Genomic DNA, 22,189 nt, shown 5'->3' on the forward strand with positions numbered 1-22,189 from the left:
GTGTGTGTGTGTGTGTGTGTGTGTGTGTGTGTGTGTGTGTGTGTGTGTGTGTGTGTGTGTGTGTCATCCATTAGAACAAAATGATTTTGATTATTATTTAAATCAAATAATGCAATCAAATATTCAAGGCTTTATAATATACTTTAAGGAGTGTGTGTGGAGGGTATAAAACCATTCATTTTTACTCTCTTCGGATTTCTTTGTGATAGCAAGTATTTGGAAAAACATCAACTATGATCTCCTGGATATTTTTTTTCATTTCCCACTAAATCGCCTTAGCCCTTACTCGGCAGTGATATATCTTGTGAAGTGGTAGTGATGTAGCCACATGCACACATACATGCAGACACCGCTCGCACAAACTTGTAATTGGTTCTGTAACTACAGCATAGTTTCCCATTCCACCCTTTTTCCAATTTTCCATGCTGCCAGTTTGTGCAGTGCGTCTGAAAGGCCACTTGACAGTTATAGGTTTGTGGCTTCTGCTTCACACCACTTCAACTCCCATCTCAACTGGTACACTGTGAAATCAGACTCCCAATTAGCAGGCCGGCAATAACAATAAAAAACAAAACAAAGGACACCTTTAAACTCCACATTTATCTGTGCTATGCTCTCCCCCGGGTTTCTCTTCATTCTCTTTTCTCCCTGTCCCTTTTCTTAGTCACTCTTATGTGTATTTTCTCCTACCCCTCGACAGGTTTTTATAACCCCAACTGTATTTTTTTCTCTTTCTTTAATTACCACTTACATGGGGGTTTATACCCATAAGGAAAATAAAGCTTTTGCATTTTCTCGAACAAATTGCATGTTTATGTGATTTATAATTAATTCTTATAATTGTGTTACATCAGAAAAAGCTAAAAGGGTCATGTTGGGTTCATGTCTCATGAATAAATCATGAGACATGGGAGATCCATCTCTTATAAGACATACATTACAATTACAATATATTACAACATTGTAAAATACAACATTTACTATAATCTATTTTTAGTATATCCTTACTAGGATGTAATGTACAATTTTTCCTTTCCTCTCCTCTCCTTTCTGCTCCTCTCCTCTCTCCTCGAATGTCCCATTTTCAGCACAGCATGCCTTTATAATCTGTGATGCCTCCGCTTCCCGAGCGTCTGGTCGTTCTAAAACTTTTCCGACAAAGCAGAGAGGGAAATTGCATTTCGGTTTTCTATAGAGAATTAAAGCGTTTTAAGAAATGTGAATTATTGATCTTAAGTGGATTTATTCTGATGTTGTTGTGTGTGAGTGGAGTTCTCACTGTATTACACTTGTGTATGTGTGTCTCTACATCTGCATGAGCCCTGGCTTGGGAGCATATTTGCTGTGTGTATATTTGGGGCAGTGACAGAAGGGTAAGATACGTATTGGGGGAAATAGTGTATGGCTGTGCGTGCTTCGGTGTTGGGACGACTGAGCAATTTGGCATTGGAAAGGATTTTGTGTGTCTGCAGCAGCTGCAAAAGGAAAATGAAATGAAAATTCATCTACTTCTGTGTTGTCAGAAGCACATAGAAAAGGAGCATCCAGGATGAGTAAAGGGAGTCAAAATGTTTAGACCAAGTCAATGAAGTTATTTCCTCCCCCTGGCTTTTTCTCCGCCATGCATTATGTATCTTAATCTGATCTGAAGACTTCGCTCTTAATGTTCCTTCAACCAAAGATGAAGCCTCTGAGTGTGAAATTTAGCTGGAATTAAAGTTTTAACATGACAGCTGGCTCAGGGAATCCATGGCTCAGCTCCTCTTTGGGCAGCAAAGCAGCTAAAGAGACGACGGAAAGAATAGAGAGCTAGAGAGGATGAAAAGTGGGTAAAGGAAAGGAAGGAGGCGAGGCGAGAATGAAAGGTTAAGGAGGGAATTTGCGCTTGGAGAAAGAGTGTGAGAGAGGAAGAGGAAAAAGACAGAAAGCAGGTTTTCTTCAAGACTGTTGCACTGGGAATCTTATCTCTTGCCGCAGCTCCCCGTCGTGCCACACTTTTGCATGTTTGCATGGTGGCGGCCGGTGTTTGCTGGTGTTTCATTTGGGGCTCTCTGTTTCACTCTACTCGCTGCCTGTTATCAGGCCTGCCGGGCTCTGGTCCTGGGGATTTTCATAGACACTGAAACACTGTCCCTGCAGTGGCTCACAGCACTGCTAATTCCAGCTAGTAATGTAGATTTTTAGCTGAAAATGTAATCTCTTTATACCGTAAGAGGATTGAGAACATTGGCTTCACCTAAATAAATTACTCTGAAGAGAGGAAATATCCCTGGCATTAATTCTCACACCTGCGCTATGTTTTAAACAGAACAAAGATTAGTGCAGAAGAATGGAGAAGGTTGACACGTTGGCTTTCTTTGAGGCCCCAGGAAGGCTCTGGCTATCTCCTCAGTAATAGTGAAGGTGTGTATATGTGTTTGCGCTTTCTTACACACTGGACTCCTTGTCTGTAATTTGCATAGTGAGTACTGTTGAATGTGACCCAGTGGAGCTGAGCTCTTGAGCTAATTGGCTCTTCTGTGCTTGAAGGGCAGATGACCAGTGCACCCAGTAGAGTCCTATGCGCCCTGGGCTCTCATCACGAGCAGAGAGCTGTGTAACTTCACTGGAACGTGTGTGTGTGTGTGTATGTGTGTTTAGTGATTGTGTTAAGTAACCCATGCATTTGAGCAAGTTAATTTTATGTACGGCATTTAGTGTTTCTTAAATAGGTTAGCTAAACAATCTGTGTGGCATGTTGTAATCTTTAAGGAAGGTTATGCAATCTCTGAAGGAAAAAATAAAATATTTATTCTCACCAAGTGAAAAATTCATAGACGTCAAACACACCCTTGCTCTAACCAGTATACTCAGAGGGTTTCTTGCTACATTTTTACTTGTCCCACTGGTGATTTCACAAAGAGAAACTTTCATAAAGTCTTATCTCCAGCATCCAGATTTCAGATATGTTTAAATAACTTTGCTCATAGTTACCCTGTTATTGAGTATCTTAAGTAAATCCAAATGAATTTGATTTAAAATAAATAAATAGAGTCGGTTTTGCTGATATTTTGATATTAGGCTTGGGTAGACTTGTCAGCTGGTGATCATTACTATGTAAACTTCTTTCTATTTTGTGTTTTGGATGATTTTTATGGCATATAAAAGTTGTTTGACTTGCATTCAAAAAATCCTTGGTCTGGTATTACTAGTAGATTACAGTTACTTAAGGCTAGTGCTGTGTACCTCGACTAGTTTTCTATGTTACTTTTTCCACACACTGGAAGGCACAACCAAGTGACTGAGATAGTGTACAGGAACATTTGTGGTGCATGTGTTTTAGAAGTCCCCAATTCCCAATGGGAGACCATGAAAGTGATTGCGTAGGTCCTGTGGGACTTCAAGGTCCAGACAGACAAGCAGCTGTTGGCCAGTGAACCAGACATAGAAGTGGTTGACAATGAGAAGAAGACTGCAGTTGTAAGAGACGCAATTGTAGCTGACAGCAACATGAGAAAGAAGGAGCACGAGAAAATAGAGAAGTACCAGGAGCTGAAGGAGCAACTAGACTGACTACACTGGTTGTATTTCAGATCAAAGTGAGAGACATTAGGGTACAAACTGCTGTCATTTACAGCCACAGTAGATTCTCCCTTTTCCTCCTCACACTAGTGAAATAATAATTAATGGCACTGACAACAACACAGTATACAGTATTACTGTAAGTGTGGTAAAAGCTTACCAACAACTGTTACACTAAACCAGTGACCTTCTAGCTCCTCGGGTAAAATCTATGAGTGAACATGATGAAAGTGAAAGTAAATCAACAACCATTGTCATCGCTGGATGTTTTTGAGTCATGTCAATTCACTCTGATCACAGTTTAAAGTTTAAGTAAAAACCATTCGCAAAGATAGAAAACTGTGATACACCTCTAAACCGCCTGCTGTTTGCTTCCTTGATGCTAGCTCTGCTGAGAGCAGCTACTGTCACATGGCAAAGTAAACACAGAACAACATAGACCTGAACTGAACAGATGAACCATGCATCTGCCCATTGTCTCTGATGCCTAACACCACTGGACCAATATCCAATCTATCTCTACTTTTTACTAAGCCAGAAAAAGTTTGACATTACAACTTCAAAAAAGCAGTTTAAGAGCCCAGAGGTTACAATGATTGGTGATTAATGTCATTTATCAAATAACTGAAATAATATTTTCTAATAATAATAATATTTCAGTTATTTGATGATTTATTTTGCATAATTAAGTATTAGAATGCTCTGAGAGTAGATGCAGCTCCATGTCTTCCTCATCGTCCTTTGAGGAAAAAGCCCTTAAGTTTGGAGATAGTTTTACATTTTTCCATCTCTGTATCCCTGCAGGCATTCATGGAGGATGTCAAGTCCCGTGGGCCATTTATCTACTCTGTCTTGGAGTCTGCCCAGGCATTTCTGGCTCAGCACCCCTTCCAGGAGCCCGAGGAGACCCTGACCGATGGAAAAGGTCTGCTCCCTCCATCGGCTGTGCCAACTGCTGCTCCAGCCAAAATGTCATACTCATACACCCCCCCTTAGTTGAGTTCCTTTGGTAGGACCCATGCAGGTGAAACGTTCCATTAGTAGTCATTAGCAGTGATCCGTCCTCTCGTGTCACACTGAGTTTTGGGAAAATGTGTGGGTCAGGACCAATTAGCTCTAGTTCACCACCTCTAAAGTACCATCTGCTCAGATCAATAATACAGCATGCTCCTCTGGTTCTCCACGGTTACATCCTCTTTGTAGTGTTTGGCTCTCACCTCTGGCTGCTCATTGAGGGAATACTCTAGCAATCAACCTTACTGTGTTCCCCAACATGAGCGGCCCCCTGCCTTTCTCTTTCCCTGTTTCTATTCATCGAGTTGATATGCCATCCTTCTTAAATCATTACTCTTCTCTTGGCTGACTTCTAACCCCCCGTTCTTCTCTTCACCCTGTTATTTCTCCGTATGCTCCCGTTTATTACTTCTTCTTTTGCACCTTTATGCTGTTACCTCCGCATGACCCCATCAAACCTCTTCCATCTTCCACAGAGGTGTCTCCACGCCGGCGGATCTTGAATGTGAGCCGCTCTGTGTGGAAGCAGGCGAACGTAGCCAGTGACCTGTGGGAAAAACTGACAGCACGTTGTGTGGACCGCCACAGGTTAGACTCTTTTATTTGTAATATATATATAAAATATCTTGTTCTGATAAAGGGTGGTTTCTGAACTGGTGAAAAGAAACCATACTCGGATTGTTTACTATAGTTTATCAGGATTATTTAATTGTGAATTTGAAATACTTGTGCTTTAGTATTCCCACTGGATGGCACCTTCTGCTTCCACAAAACTCCAGGGTAAAATTTACTTTACTGCATTTATCTGACAGCTTGTCATATTTCAGATATCTAGGAGTTGCTAGAAAATTTACCAAAGATACATTTAGTCTCTGAACTTAGTTCTGTTTAAATAATTGATTAAGCCCCCCAAGAGATTAAAGAAAGATTAGAGGAATTCAAGATAGCATAGTAGAACTGTTTTTTTGTGGGGTTTTTTGGCTTAATCCTTACCCGATACAGTAGTAAAAGCCTTCTTACACATTCCATAATTCAATCAATATAATGTTGCTCACAATGGCCAGTTTTTAGTATGATGAGCACATTTTGCTGATAATTCATATATACTTCTATTCAAGTACGCTGTAGATTTACTGGGTTATTATCCGTCCCTTCATTTATTCCACCACTGGGACTCTGTACTCTTTGTCTGTCATAATTTTTAATCAAGTTGAGTACAAGGAAAATTATTTTTAGATCTTTCTTCAGAATATAAGTATTTGTGTCCTCTGCAGGCCTTGCCAATACAATTTTAGTAATTAGTGTTTTTAAATTAAACTAGTAATGACAAAACATCAGTGAATAAAACAAATTCTGTGGTCTCTGTGCCTGAGAAACTATTGGACAACTTGTTATTCATTACTTTATTTTTCTTTTAGTCATGAAGAGTGACTAAAGCTCGCTTATGATTAAATATAAATGAGAGGTGTGGCATATGTGATTATTCTTTTTGCTTTTGTGAGTCCGCGCAGTATACTCTGTAGTCTATGTATAATGAACAAGACAGATAAAGACAGAGATAATGGAATGGAGTTAATGGAAAAAGGAAAAAGAAATGCATATTTGTCATAATTATATTACAGTTTCTCAGAATTACTTAAGCAGATTGGTTGAAACCATTTCCTATTTCTCAAATAATCAAAAAAAAAAAACAATTTTCAAACTACTTTCACAAAACCTCCGACACTTCTGGGAACACCAAACATCAAATAATAAAATTGTTTCATTAAAAAAACAAAGCAAAACAAACCAAAAAACAAAACCAAAAGAGATAAAAGAGAAGTAGATATCATGTAGTGCAAGTATTACCACAGAAAACTGAGTGATATGTTAAGTTTATATTTCAAGCAAATTGGCATAAACTCTAAGTCTTAATCAGGGTCCACAGACCATATCTAGCAAGTGTTTTTTGTCATCATAGCCATGTGGCAATTACTTTCTTTCTTTTTTTAAAAATAATTTAATCGATGCTGAAAACAATAGTCTGTAAAAACAGCATGGAACATTCATTACAATACATTGTTCAGGGCATACTGTGCAATCTGCAAAAATACAATCTACATGTAATATACAGCAAATATTCGAGATTGTGATAGTTGAAGATTGTTAGTACACTTCATCTGAACCGCCTCTTTAACTGCTTATTAATGCACTTAACTGAGGGCATTTGGACATGGTCAAGATAACCTTCAGAAATTTAATTTAAGCATCAGAGGAAATGGGGAAGAGAGGTGATTTAAGTGATCTGGCACCAAATCTGGTGGTCTTAGTATTTTAGAAACTGCTGATCTACTGTGATTTTCCCACACAACCATCTCTAGTGTTTACAAAGAATCATTAGAAAAAGAGAAGTTGTTTTGTTGATAACAGAGGTCAGAAGAGAATGGACAGACTGGCTTAAATTGAGTGGAAGGCAATAATAACTCAAATAACCATTTGTTACAACCAAGCTTATGCAGAGCATTTCCTTTAGGACCGTACTGTAAACGTCTTCTGATGTTAAACATAGCACGTTACACCCAGTGCTGGTAACTAATGAATTGGCCTGTGAGTATATAATTGTATGGAGTTTTAAATATGAAACATAAACATGGAAAAGGAAAAATTAATTTTTCAAGACGGTTTTTTCCACATTTTTCTTCCTTTCGTCTTAGATGATTTCTACCCATTCTTGGTGTCAATTTACTCTGCTATTGGGTAAATTAGATCATTTCTGAATTTCTGAATCATGTTTAAGAAATTAAATCTGTCTTGTATTTGTGGTTAACCTTTGTCAGCTGTTAAAGATTAAAGTTTTAGGAAATTACTGTGTTTAGAAATTTAGCAAAAAGAGAAAATGAGCTCTACAAATTAAGTTGAAGTAGATAAAAAATGAAATGGAAAAGGTTCAAAGAGCAATTAAATTGGTAAATGGATTGATTCTTATATAGTGCTTTTCTACTCTCACGGAGTACTCAAAGCGCTCTATACAACATGCCTCATTCACCCAATCACACCCAATCTCACAAGCACTTTATCTACACTTAGTGCTTTCTAACGACATTCATACACATTCATACTCCGATGGATGCATCGGAGAGCAAGTTGGGGTTAGTATCTTGCCCAAGGATACTTGACTGGAGGAGCCAGGGATCGAACCACCAACCTTCTGATCAGTAGGTGATCTGCTCTACCTCCTGAGCTACAGCCACTGTGTTTGTTTAAAAGAATGAGATTGTGGTGTATATTTATAATAAAACTTTTTTATTTTATCAAAAAATAAGATCATACATCCATACAAGAGAACAATGCCTGTATGTGTGTGTTTTATGGTTTTAAAGCCAAGAGTTGTTTCTTCCCATGACTGTGTGTGTGTGCCTCCACAGCAGGTTTATGTAGCAATATATTTCATGTAATACAATTACCATAACCTGATTACAAAATGTGGCAGCTATAATCCATTACAGAAACAATTATGAAAACACATTTATCAAGGTTTGAAGTCGTGAAAATTCAGAGCTCACTTTTCTCTATATCGAAACTTGTTTTTGCACAAAAGCCATTTAGAACTGGTGGAATGAAATATATATTTATATACACTGCCTTATTGAAATGACAGCCTGTAAATTTGGATAAATGGGTTGTTTCACTGCATGCTCCATGGATTTTGATTGATTTATTTCCTCACACTGATTCCAGATTTTAATTGATCGGGTAGTTAACTTTAAAAAGTTGCATTTTCTACAAAACCTCCAGACATATGGAAAGGACTTTGGAGCGTCTTCTTCAGATCCAGGCTGCAATGGAAGAGCTTGCAGGGGCCTTGGAGCAGGCAGAGGGGGTGAGGGATGCCTGGGAGCCTGTTGGAGACCTCTTCATTGACTCTCTACAGGACCACATAGATGCTACCAAGGTACCGATCTGCAGTACACTCTCGGCTCTTTTTTTTTCTCTTATCTCTCCCTCACTAATCTAAATTGGGTTTACCTGTAGAGTAAACGAATTGTCTCCTTTGAGATTATCGCCTCTGGCTATCTCTGAAAAAGCACACATTGCAACATGTCTCAAACAAACATCAAAAAAATGACATCCAGCTTTTTTTTTTTTTTTTTCAATTCTAAAAACCACAATTATGCGATCCTCCTGCATAAACAGGTGATCTGTTTCAAGCTGTGTTCCTTTAAAGTGATTGTTTTTTGTTGCCTGCATGCACATTCCTGCCAGAAAGGCTGTAATCTGACAGATGATGACAAGGCCCTTCAAAATGACACTGCGATGTGGCAGGAGTTACAAATCTCAGCTGAATAGATGTTGTTAAACAAATGACAGGTCATTGGTTCTGTTGCCGCTGCCTGTAATTGTGCGGCGCTATTCATTAGAAGCGAGGGCACTTCACAATAATCATGTCACTGTTTGGACTCCTGTCACAGCCAGCACATGTTCAGCTCAGTCTTTAGGGCAGGCTTGTCAGTTGGCGTCATCTGTACTCCTTTACTCCCTTGTGCTTACACATGGGTGCATGCATATACAAAAACAGACACATGGATGCACACAGGATGCAATTATAAAAGTACACTAGACACTTTTGCATTCAAATGTAGAGTAGATCTGCAGCATCTACTCTACATTCCACACATCCTAAAGTTACATTTTTTTTAGTCTTGTTTCATCTGATCAACACTCAAAATCCAAATATAACTTTTATATTATATACAGACTAACTGATAAAAAGATTTTAATAACTCTTCTTGCATGAAAAAGAAATACTTACATAATTTGTAAAAGTAAAAATAAAATATCAGATTTTATTTATGTATTTATTTATTTATTTTTTACTGTTTTTCATATTTCCAATGATTTTTATTAACTCTTCATTTTTGCTGGGGTAGCATATTTTGAGAGGTTCAGGGATTAATTTTCTGACATCAAAAGAAGCAATTGAGCGCATTCTGCATGAGAAATGATTGGTCAACAAAATAAAAACACTGGCTTGTGAGCAGATTGCCCATAGTTTTCATGGAAGGTATCGACTTGTCTGCAAATGTGAAGAAACTGTGAGGGTGAAGAAAACTGAAAATGAACCATTTCCCTTCAAAGTAAAAGTTTAACTTACAGCTGCAATCACCATGTTTCACTGTGAAAAGTGACGAGTGCTTGTAGACAAGTAGTTGTACTTCAGAGAGGCAAAGAACACGCGGATAGTGGTGAAAATGATGTTTCAGTTATTACTCGCGTTGATCTTCAGCATTAGCTAACTTTCACAGGTTTAGTGTTCATCATTATTGTTACTGTAGCAGAATGATTCCCTTTGACTGAATACATTCATCCCACTGAAATATGATAAATGAATTATTTCATTGCAGTTGGGGGAAAAAATAAATGAAGCAAATGTGAACTATGAAAATGCCTGGACTATTTTGTTTATATAGCACATTGAAAACAACAGAAGTTGACCCAAAGTACTTTCTGGCCAAGTTTATTTCCACTCCAGAGCTACAAAAAACAGTGTTTCAAAACACGTGAAAAAGTGTGAAATGTGTGCTTTATTGTTTTAACTAATTAACGGTGGAAAGCAACAATCATGGTCATGAAAATGTATTGGGATTTAGAAAATTAATGGTGCTTTCGTTTCATATGCTCTGCTCTCCCCTATGTAAGCTACCTTTAGGATAGTGGCCTTGTATCTACTTGGTATCATATCAAAACCAGATTTTGAAATATTGCACAGTACTGCGACCAACAATGCAAAATGCACGGGACACTGGCATGCATATACTCACATTCCATCTTAGTTATTTTACAAATTTTCTGGTTTTCTCAGTTTACACACTATAAAAAGGGGCTGGTTCAGTTTCAGTACTGTTCTCTCTTCTGATCTTAAGACATTCAAACATGGCTTTCTGCCAAATTCTTTCTAAAACAGACCAGAAAGCTATAACGGATCAAGTTTCCATTGATTTTTAAAAAAAATGTAATTTAAATGTAGTTGGTCCAGACTGGATGTTTCTGGATTGCGCTATAATTCTATCTATGTCTGATGTTGTTCAATATTTTGTATTTAATCTGTTTCCCCCCTCTCTTTTCCCACTACTCCTGTTTACGTCCAACTCCCTGTGGTCCTCTGTTTTTCTTGTCCTCGCTCATGCTCCATCCAGTTATTTAAGGAGGAACTGACCCAGGTGAAAGAGGGCATGAAGCACATCAATGATCTAGCCCACCAGCTGGCAATCTCCGACGTCCATTTATCGATGGAGAATGCCCGTGCTCTGGAGCATCTCAACAGCAGATGGAAAGTGCTTCAGGTAGAGTTCACTACTGGGTCCATAGTGCCTGTTTGACTCTGTCAGCAGCAGGTTGTGCAGCAGTCACATTCAAGAGGACATAAGAGAGTGATTCCATGTGCAATGTTTGGACTTTTAATGGTGTCTATACTTCTGGCTTCCAACTGTTTTATGTTTTACACATCTTTTGAGCACAGAGGTGTGCTTTTGGACATTGATGAGGGGCCGTGTGCGTGATGAAGAGTTTTCATACCATTTAAGAGGAAGATCAGAGTATGTTTGCAGGCTGAAAGATCAATGATGTATCTCTCACTTAACTCACAGAACGGTTGAAGCCACTGGATAACAACATCACAAGATTGGTAATTTTAAAGAAAGAGTATAAAATTTTAGAACATATGTTTGTTTGGGAAAATTTATCAGATTAGATCAAATCTAAGTGAAAAAACTGGATAGAGAAATATAGCTATTTGATTAGTTAAAAAATCCACAGCCAAAGTACAGTGTCATTATACATTACTGTTTGTGTGTGAGTCTCATAGAAAAGTTGCCTTAAAATTATTAAGCTGGTTGGATGTGTTGGTAAATGTATTTTGAGCTTTAGAGGCAGTCTATTTAGCTGTTTTCACCGTCTGTATGCTTATTGCTTATAAATCTCAGGGAAAATAAAACATTCTTAAGGTCAAAATGTAGAATATTTATAGAATGTGTTAAATGAAACCAAGTTGCGCTTGAAGTTTTGATTTCTTCTTCGTTATTTTTGCAGTGACGTTGGTTTTTGTCTTTTCTTTTCCCACAGAATAAAAATAAGTTTCAAAACTCGTACTAATAGTATATAAACTTGGCTGAGTGAATGTTGGATTTGCATTGGGAGCATGTAAATGTATCAAATCCCAGCAGCCTTGACATACTAATCACAATATTAACCTGCTTTAAGAACATCTGTTGTTTTTCCAATGGCATTTCATTCCTGTGATGAGCTCGTTTTTTCATTGTTTCCCTCTCTTTCTCTTTTTAAGGGAGCTCAAACTAAGGAAATGAGCAGGAATGTAGATACATTTGTTATTAAATATGTTTAATGGTCACAATTATTTAGAGTCATTCATAACCTTCATAAGCTTAAGAGCCCTAAACCATTACAATTGAAGGCATAACAATAGGGAAAAAGTAATGAGTGCCTCCTACCCACTTGGAGGAGGTTAAAAAACCTTAAGAAGCTTTAAAACCTTAGGGGGACTTCATAAAACATGTATTGTTTCTTTCATTTTTAGTGTACAATTTTTTCATTAACAGTGACTTTGTGTGAAATCAATCATAAAACAAGAAGAAGAAAAAAAGTAAAACAACACTCCTGCTGTAAAATACTGACTAATTTGTGGAGTTGTTTCTCCTCTCCGTTTCCTGTTTTATATATTATTCCCTTCTTGTTGAAATACAGCCTTTTTTTTAAATCACAGGTTTCATATCTTGTATTTTTTTATATTAATTATATAGCAGCCAGGTGTTGCTAATCAAAAGCACATGATTAGCAGCACTTCATGAAATGTGACCACCTCTATAACAGCAGAGGTTTTGACAGTTTCCTGGTCTGTGGCGCTCCTGTGCGTGTTAACTAAATGCCAGAGGTGGGCATCCCAGCACTACCAGTCCAAGCTCAGTACCTGGGCACCTTGCAGGCACTGAGTTGCATATGACCTCCTCTGTATAGCCAAGGATTCTTGAGTCAAATGTGTCAAAATCATGTCATGCAGCAGGACAATGTTCCCAAGAACAGCAGCAAATTTGCATTACCGTGATTTTTAATCATTTTCATCCATTCTTTTGCATAAGCCCAGTCAAAGTCCAGACCTCGACCTGATTGAGATGCTGTGCTTAAAGGAGCTGTGCATAAACAAATACCTGCAAACTTAAATGAACTGAAACGACATTATAAGGAAGAATGTAAAACAATACGGAACATTTCTGTTTTTAAATTATATATTTTACCAGACTTTTGTCCTCACTTGATCGCAAATATTTGCCGCGATTTTCACATTTGGAGAAATCTATAATTTTATTCACTCTAATGCTCCATTTCACTCTAGCTGTCTGTCAGTGGTGTCACAGCCTTTACCCAAGCCAGCCATCAAGCTAATGTGTACTAATGGTATTCTATATTATTATAACAATATTCTGCATGGTTATAGTTATTTTAGTGCCATTGTGGTGGAATGGATTCATAGCATAAATCTGCAGAATATAATGTGATAAAATCACGTCAGTGTAGGGCACAATTGGTAAGAAATGTACCAATGACAACAGAGTCTGTCTTGACTGCATACAACAGCTTTATCCATCTGGTGGTGTTTCTAATAGGAAAAGTGTGCAGTGAGTGTACATCAGTGCACCAATGAGATGAACATATATTTAAACCCATGCACTTAAATGAAGAGGGTAATTCATCAGTGCCATGAAAGCACTTACTCTTAACCCCCTTTAAAAATTGAACTGAACTTGGCTTCCTCTCAGTGCTTAGCAGAATGCTTAGTTGATGCATTATCTACTGTGCATTACTTTAACTGCAGTGTTTTTCAAGCACAGGCTTTACCCGCCATCAGTAACCTAGTAACACTCCTGCAAGCACAACAAAACTCTCAGCCTTCACTGCATCTCTTGTGAGAACATCCCCTTCCCATTAGATAACTGTCATGACACCTCTTCCACACCCTGACATGATGATTGCCACTCCAGCCTTGTTTCCTCGTGAGGTGTCTCCACTCTGAGCATGATGATTTTCAGTGTCTGTTAAACTATTCTTAGAAGTTAATTCCTAGCACCCACTTTGCACGTTCGCTGTGACTTGTCTCAGTGTGACTTTCAGATTGCGTCCGTAGCTCTGAGCACTTCATGGACAGAACAAAACAAAACAGAACAGACCACTATAGAGAAGCCGTGCCTTTGATTTGTCAGCAAGAGATTTTTTTTTCCAGGCTCTCTGTGGGACTGAAAGAAATAACAAATAAACAATAATAATGCAGCCCTGTAAGAATCATGTGTCAGTGCTTTCTAAAGATTTTCTCAATAACTAGCCTGAAAACTTGTAGGTAGATGCTCTATGGCAATAGTTGTCTGTCAGTTAGTCCACCCACCATGTTGGTACAGAAATATCTCGTCAAAATAAGTTCAACTTCCATGATTTTTTTTCTCTTTTATTGTACAGTAATATAGGGTGAATATGATTTTTCTGAATGATTTTTCCCTTTCATGCACCTTAATGTAACATTTCCACAACTACTCAATGGTTTTCCACTTGTTTAAATGATGCTTACAATACTATAGACTGTCACTGAAATGCTTTCAAGCAACCCCCTATTCTAATTCTAAGCATGTAATCCTAAATATGGTTAAATTTTAAATGTGTTATCAGTGAACAATGAGACTCAGAACCAAACAGATTAGGTGGGTAGATGACACAACAAAGCTTCAAAAATAGCTCTCCGGAAAAATGTGAACTTCTTTGCAGAAATGTTTTAATGTAGAGAATATACTCCCTACAATCAGTAATACAAGCAGTGGATGTGTGGGTGTAAGACAAAGCTTGTACTTTGTTATCAGGTACCATGTCATTGTGATATGTCTTTTTAGTGGTGAACTAATTAAGTTCACTGGCCTTTGCTTGCAAACCAGTAAGATACTCCCACAGAGTCTTTATTTCTATACATTAGTAACCTACACCACTTCTGCTGTAGATGTATTTTTCTTTGGTAAGAGTTAATGAGAGAAATTTAGATGATTGTTTAAAACATTCACACGTGCTGAAAACCCCAGTCATCCATTGTCACAGCTAGCATTAGCCTAGTGACAGGAATAAAACACGAGGCTAAAGGGAGAGATGAGGTCCACACAAAGCAGCTTTTTTCACCCTCAATAAACATGCAAAAAACATGCTGAAAGTGCTAACTCTGACAGGTGGCATTAGATTGCAGCAGTGCCCAGTACTGTTAACGCACAACCATTTACAGACTATTGATGGTTTACCCTCCAGCCGTGCTATTCAGATTGGGTTGCCTAATCTACAAAAGCAATTAAATATTCACATTATACTACTTTATGCCGCATCACTGCAAATGCTTTACCAGTCTGTTTGACAATTACCCACATCAGTCTACCCCTACTCATAAACACCATCCCTAGATACCAGAACTCTTCCACAAAATCCCTCCCTTTCCCACTTAGAGGTGCTAATTCTCATCACTCATCACCAATCACTTTCCACTTGGCTCCAAACTGTCCCACTACAAGTGGGAGGTTATGGCTTGATGAAGCTGACAGGAACCACAACATGTACAAAAATTAAAGATGGTGTGAGACCACTGGGAATCTTCAAATCCTGCTCAGACCCAAAGAGAAAGTCGTCATAACCAGAATTTAAACACCAGCAGTTTAATTAATTGCTTACACTGAGATTTTACAGTAAAAAAAAATTAAGTTTCCCCCTGCTGGCACAGCCAAACCTAACAAGCTTACTCCAGAACCAACCATCAATAATCATACCTAAGTGTATGTAGCCATTTCTTAAACATGGTGTTCAAAAGTACAAAATCAAATGCAAATCTACAATGTGTTTCCTCTCTACTCATTTAAGAAGCATTGTTGAGTATTATTGCATTCTTATATTAGATTCTTACATTACATTCTTATTCAATTTGGTATATGAAGAAAGAGCAGGGTTTGGCTTATCTTGCTCCTAATTTATGTCCATAAATTGTAAAAGGAGTCTCCATGCAAAAGTTCTTTCACAGCAACTATTCCTGCTACGTATATCTTTGAAGCAGCTATGTGCCGCACAGTTCGTGTGCCCTCTCGTCTTTGATTTAGGTGGTAAATGAAGGTAGATGAAAGCTTATCTGATGTACAGTGTGGTAAACAGATTTTGAGTATCCATAGACACCAGCAGATATTCATCTCCCAGATTTTAGATTTCCTTCAGATTTTCTGTGATTGTAGTAGGGCCCAAGCAACATTTGAAGAGATAGATGTTAAAAATGAGAGAAAATCATTTCAATCTTGTTTGAGCTGCCTAGCTTGTACTTTAGTTGAGCTGCTGTCTTTCTGCATTCACAGTATAAAAATAAGGGAGTTGAGATGCGCAGATGTGGTATCTTGGTGAGGACTAACAATCCTGCAGGGTCTTTAGCGAACAATATAAAGTACCTATTCATGTGATTTGGTGCTTTAAAAATAAAAACTGAATTCAATTCAATTAATTTGAAATGAATGGAGAAACCTCCTCCTTTGTCGCGCTCTCTGGAGTCACGTTTTGCTGTCTTAATTAAAATGATAAATTTTAAATCCCAGCCACATCCTGTACCCTGTTTATTTGGCTGGACTGACGCTAGCAAAAATTTGATTTGCTAATATTTGTCGATCATGGATAATTTAGTCATTTGTCTTCCTTATGGCAACCCAAATTGCCTGTACAGCAAATAGATTTTACAACACAGAACAGTTGGCAGTTGTATCTCCTCGGCACATTGACAGTGCTCTATATTAGTCCCAACCAATTTAAATCACACAGGGGAGCAATGATATGTGTACATATCACCGGGAGATGTTAACTTAATATATATCTATCTTTACAAATTATATCCCACTGCAGGTGCATCTTTTTGGAGTCTAACAGTCTCCCACTCGTTTCTTTTTCTCAATTTATCTGTCTACCTCACACAGAGTGGATTTACCTCCCATTGTTTGAGGATGCGTTTCAACATCCAGCTGACAACGATTCAAGTGCCAAATCCAATATATTTCAAATAAACCAGGATTAGGCAGACTAAATCCCATTTGGTGGGGAACATAACTGATGAAATGTTTTTACAAAGGCAGTGGCAAACTTAATTTTGTCAACTCCACGGTCTCCGTGATTATTTACCCAGCACACGTGAGCTCTTGCACTCGTCTATCTCTCTCACTCATGTCATCCTCTTTTCCTCCTTTCCCCCCCAGCTGCACTGACACTGCATCCAGAAGCTACTGCTCTTGTTTCAACAAAACATATTATTTTCTAATATCAGTCTACATTTCCTACCTCGTGCTCTTCAAAGGCTCTCAAAGTCCTTCAAGAGGAGCAGCAGATAAAAAAAAAGACATAATTTATATTCCGCGGTTAACTAATGGAGGAGAAGCAGGTGGTCTGTGTGTGTGCGTTTCTTTTGTGGGGATTTTGTGGTGCAGGGACGAACAGCACGGTTCCCTTTGATTTGACTTTGCATGTGTGTGTTTGCGTGTGTCCTCAGGGTTCCATAGAGGAGCGGCTGAAGCAGCTCCAGGATGCACATAGAGACTTTGGCCCCGGATCGCAGCACTTCCTTTCCAGTAAGAGCCATTTTCTGCTATTTGAAGTTGGTGCTTCATGTTGCACCATTCTGTACCACCCTGTGCCGAGGCAGAGAAAAGAAGCCTAGGTGTATTACAGTTTAATGGTGATAAGACTATTAATTGCTGTGTTTGTGTGTGTGCCCGCACTGGGCTGTGTGTGCATTTGGGTTAGAGGTGGAGCTGGGAGGCTTTTGTGCATCTGTCTTTATCATCTCTAGCACGCTGCTGTGACGAGCATTCCCGGTGAAGCTCATCACAAGAGTCATTGCTCTCATTTGAGCAGGGATACATATTTGTGAATTCTGTCTTTTCTTTTACCTACTGCTCTTCAAAGACTACAAAGGAGTAGCAGGAAGGTAGGGGTGGGGGTGGGGCTGTAGGGGGCTGAAAAATTGGATTTACCTTGCCTAGTTTAAACTGATGAAGTGAAGAGGCTGAATGATGCAGGGATCTCTCTGTGCAAGTGCATCTGAAGTGTTGGCGTGTACTTGTGTGTCTCCAGTGTCCTCACCAACCCCATCCAGATTTACTGCTGTCACGCTGGATCAGAGATGCCACACTGGGGCTTATATAGCACTACTTCACTGCCAGCTCAGCCCACTATGCCCTGCAGAGATGTCTGGGTTTATGTCTATGTGGTTTTATGCACCAACATGCCTATATTTCAGCTTGTTTCATATTCCATATAGGACATGGATATGCATATATATGCACACAATTTCTGTTGACACAAAACTGTTAAGTATTAAGAATATTCAAAATAATTTACTTTGTGATTCTGAAGAAAAAAGCTGTATTGTATCTAGTAGAGTCACTTAATATATTTTAGTTGCTAGCAGTACGACCCAATTTCTGAAGTGGTGCGATACACGAATAAGTGAAACTTTCCCCAAAAGCAGATATTAGAAAAAATAGGTTTGGCGAATAATGATGTAATATTTACACTTATGTCAAGACGAGTATATTTAGTCTTCATAGCATGATTAGGCCCTATAGTGGAATATTTATAGTCTGATATTAGTACTTTTACTTCAGCTGTGGTGTGTATCTGTGTGTACTGTGATCAGCTCAAACATTAAAACCACCTGCCTGGTGTAGTTCCCCCCTGTGCTGCCAAAAACGGCTCTGACGCACTGAGGCGTGGACTCAGTCCTGAGATGTGTCTGGCATGGAGAAGTTGGCAGTGAGTCCTTTGGGTCTTTTAAGGTGCAGGTGCTGCCTCCGTGTATCAGGCCTGTTCTAGCGATTACAATGTGATCTGGGAAGCTTTGAGATGGAAGCCGGTCAAAAGTTTTGCAGGTTGTTAGGAGCACTGCTACTGTGCTGTTGCTTTGGAAGGGTTGTTAGGGTGAGTGGTAGATGTCCAACTAACTACCAAGATGATCAATTATTGACTTCACCTATGTGCTAGTGTTTTTAATGTGATTTGGTGTGTTTTATAGATACAGAGCACACAGGTCTGCATTGTCCCATGTCATTAAACAGTGATGGGCAGTGACATGGAGTGTAATTTGGTATTGTCTTTGCACCCTCTTTGATTCTTTGCTGAATCTCCTGTGGTTCCGTTTGGGGGGACCGTTAAATGCTACAGTCATCCCGTGTCACCGTCTTCTCTACCTCCAGTATTCTATTACGCCGTGCCAAACAAACCAATACTCTGTGGAAATCCCACACAATAGACTTGTCTCTTTGGCTGTACTGTGCCTGTTTAGCTCTGTTAAGAAGGCCTGAATGGATATGGTGTCTGGACATGCTGACAGGGACACTGTGCACAATGGCTGTTCATGCATGACATCCCTATTTCAAAATAGATTTTGTCTCTCTGTATTTGTACAGGTTCGGTGCAGATACCATGGGAGCGTGCTATCTCCCCAAACAAAGTGCCCTACTACATCAAGTAAGTGCAACTTCACGGTCAGTGTCTGTGTTGTCGGAGCAAATGTACTTTTTCCACGGCAGATTAAGTCGTTAGATCAAAATTGGGCTCATTTGCTATTTTTCAAAGCTGGTAGACATATTGCATTTTTACCTGTGGTGCAGTATTTTTACGTCTGGTCTTATAGGTATGGCCAAATGTTCTGTGCTCACTTTTTACAGAACACTAATCACAGAAGCCTTAGTCAGTGCTGTCTATTTACAATGCTAGAGGAGTTTATTAAAGCAAGATGAATGCATCGTCAGACAAAAACAGACAAAGGCTTTGCAATTCTATTGACAAGAGAAAGTTAGAAAGAAAAAATATGGAGACACTTGCAGATCAAATGTCATTCACTATTATGTAGAGACAAGGCATTAAATATATCTCTAACAATGGCAGAACATGCTTTTTGCAGTTTCTGGTGATAATTTCTTAAGAATAGTTGACCAAAGACTCTTACATGGCAGGAATGCACAGGTTTACACACTGATCCCTCAGTCCATAGCCAGGGACTGGGAATCACCCAAACTGCATCTCAAACTACAACTAATCTGGTAGAAAATAATTGTAGCATTAAGTTATTTAACATTTGGTGTCTCGAAGTAAACTGTTTCTATATAAAGCCTCCTGTTACTGGATGTTCTTTGCTTTGTATCTTCTTATTTTTTATAGTTGAGATCTCACAGTGAGAGAAAGGACAGTTGAATATGTAGTAGCAAACTGTAGTAGCAGATGTAGCAAACTAATAAAGTCTGTGAAACATGGAGTACCTGCATCATAGTTCAATGATTACACTGAATTTTCATACTGATTTTATTTCCATTATCGTGCTCATGTTAGATGTTTCCTTTAATGGACGTTTTTTTGTTTTTGTTTTTGTTGATGTTGGGTTTTTGTTTTTTGCTTGTTTCAGTTGTATCTGCTCCAGCTACGTCAGTGTCAGTCAACATGAAAGCTGCAATAGAAAATCACTTAATGCTTGTCATGTCAATCACATACTCAAGCTATGCCTATCTCCTCTTCACTTGTCATTATTTTTGTGGTAGAGAAATAAGCTGGGGGGGAAAAAGCCATCGGCCATACGCCCAGACCCAGGCCCCTTTGAATCACTGAAGGAAATAGAGAGATGTGGGCGGCATTAAGAGGTCTTAACTGCAAAAACCAACCAATGCCTAGAGATTTTTTTCCTATAATAAACTCTCTTATAACACACAGTGTTCCTCTTGAGAACGATTGTAGAGAGAGAAACTAGTTTTTCTGCGTCAATTTGGGAAAATGTATCCATTGTACAAGCAAATCCATCACGTGGAGTATAATAAACCTTCATTAGATTAGAAACAAATGCTTCCCATTAGCCAAATATTTGTTAAAGAGTGGATCAACTCTAAATGATTAAGACGAAATTCTGTTGTGCCACTGGGAGCCCTGTTTGCCCAAGAACTCATTTATCTGTTTACCTCATCAATACTGTTTATCTTTGGAGCGTTATAGATTTCATAATTGAACCGTGGATATGTTTGTTCAGGAGTGTGTTCATACACTATTGTATATGTATTGCAAACATTGGTACAGTTTGTTCTCCTAAAAGTATTTGTCTTCTTAATCATTTGAAACAAAGCTTCATGGGTTTTGCTTTAGTTCACTAGTCAGTTCTTTATGGGCTATATTACTATTCCAGTGGGAGTGGAAGTAGCATCTGAGTAGCACTCCACTGGGTACCAATCAGTGAGTGCTCGCACAGGTAAAACGATGAGCACTGCCCTAAAAGCCTCCTGGGTCCTGGGCTGGCAGGCTTCCTCATTTGGAGTTTCCCATTTATATTCCTGTGCTTGTTCTTTCTATTGAATCTCTTTTATAGATGCTAAATTTTCTACATTTAAATGTTCCCATCGAGCTAGTCTTGGGAGAGAAAAGTGTAAATGTATTTTCTTTATGCAGATATGAGTTGGATTTTATATTGTTTTTCTGAGGAAAGTCTTTAAAGCTACTGTGATTGGGTCTCCATGAGAGCTGAAGTGTAACAAAACTTTTGATGTCTGCTCTTTCCAATCCTACAATCTTTTGTCTTATCCTAAATAATGGTCACTGTATTCTGCCCTCTGTTTCTCCTCTTTATCTCTTACTCATTACTCGTTCATCTCACTCCTTTTGCTGTCTGCCACACCTGCCAGACTCTACCCCTTTGGCTCATTTGTGCTCCATTTTTACCTCTCTGGCCTGAAAATGAGTACCTCGATTCTTTGCCTTCCTAATGAAATCTTCTTTCCATCAGCCATCAGGCCCAGACGACATGCTGGGACCATCCAAAGATGACAGAACTGTATCAAGCGTTGGGTGAGTAAGGAGACAATTAAAACACCCTCTTGCTCATTCGTCCAGGAACCCCACTGGGCTGCAGCAGAACCAGTAACACGGCACCACCGGGCTTCAGCTTTGAAGGTCCTGTCATATAGCTCATTAAGGGACCTTTATTTCAAACACCTTAGGGACTACATCTCTACTGTCATTAACCTGCGAGGCCCAATTTGCCAGCTCTGTGATTGCTTCTTGCTTAGCCTTTAATTAATTGTGATTAAACGACATCATGTATTTTACCATTAATCTGATGTGACACGGCGAGCTTGCAGGGGAGATAGGCCCGCTGTCAGATACACGTGTTCAGCTTAGAAAAAGGCATGCATGCACACAGACAGATAATAATATTATCACAGTAAACTACTAATGATTTCTGCAGTGGTGTGATAAACAGGGGGGACACATGATGTCTAATTTCTCAATGGTATAGCGGAGTCATGCAGGATGAGTTTGTTTTCTCTAATCTCTCTATCCATCTCTCCTTCTATTAGCGGATCTGAACAACATCAAATTCTCAGCATACAGAACAGCAATGAAGCTGCGGCGGGTTCAGAAAGCTCTGAGACGTACGTACAGTAGTTCATCGACGCTATTTTCTGTCTGCTGTGCTGAAATGGCTGGTTAAGTGATATACAGTTATCCTGCACCATCACTAATCCACCGTGACAAGCTCTCTTCAGGAATG

General features: G+C 38.9%; 1 protein-coding gene across 6 annotated transcripts in view; it reads left to right on the forward strand.

Moving 5' to 3' along the window:
* Positions 1-22,189, forward strand: part of drp2 (dystrophin related protein 2) — a 175,447-nt gene that overhangs the window by 123,456 nt on the left and 29,802 nt on the right. For all 6 annotated transcript variants that reach the window (XM_005722946.2, XM_005722943.2, XM_005722948.2 and 3 more), the window contains exons 5-12: positions 4,366-4,486; positions 5,052-5,163; positions 8,350-8,506; positions 10,749-10,895; positions 17,150-17,228; positions 19,068-19,128; positions 21,422-21,483; positions 21,996-22,070. In XM_005722946.2, the coding sequence (XP_005723003.1) occupies positions 4,366-4,486; positions 5,052-5,163; positions 8,350-8,506; positions 10,749-10,895; positions 17,150-17,228; positions 19,068-19,128; positions 21,422-21,483; positions 21,996-22,070 (814 nt within the window). The remainder of the gene's footprint in view (positions 1-4,365; positions 4,487-5,051; positions 5,164-8,349; positions 8,507-10,748; positions 10,896-17,149; positions 17,229-19,067; positions 19,129-21,421; positions 21,484-21,995; positions 22,071-22,189) is intronic.

This window comes from Pundamilia nyererei, unplaced genomic scaffold (assembly GCF_000239375.1).
Source record: "Pundamilia nyererei isolate P.nyererei 1_Seehausen unplaced genomic scaffold, PunNye1.0 scaffold00008, whole genome shotgun sequence".
NCBI classification, from domain to species: domain Eukaryota; kingdom Metazoa; phylum Chordata; class Actinopteri; order Cichliformes; family Cichlidae; genus Pundamilia; species Pundamilia nyererei.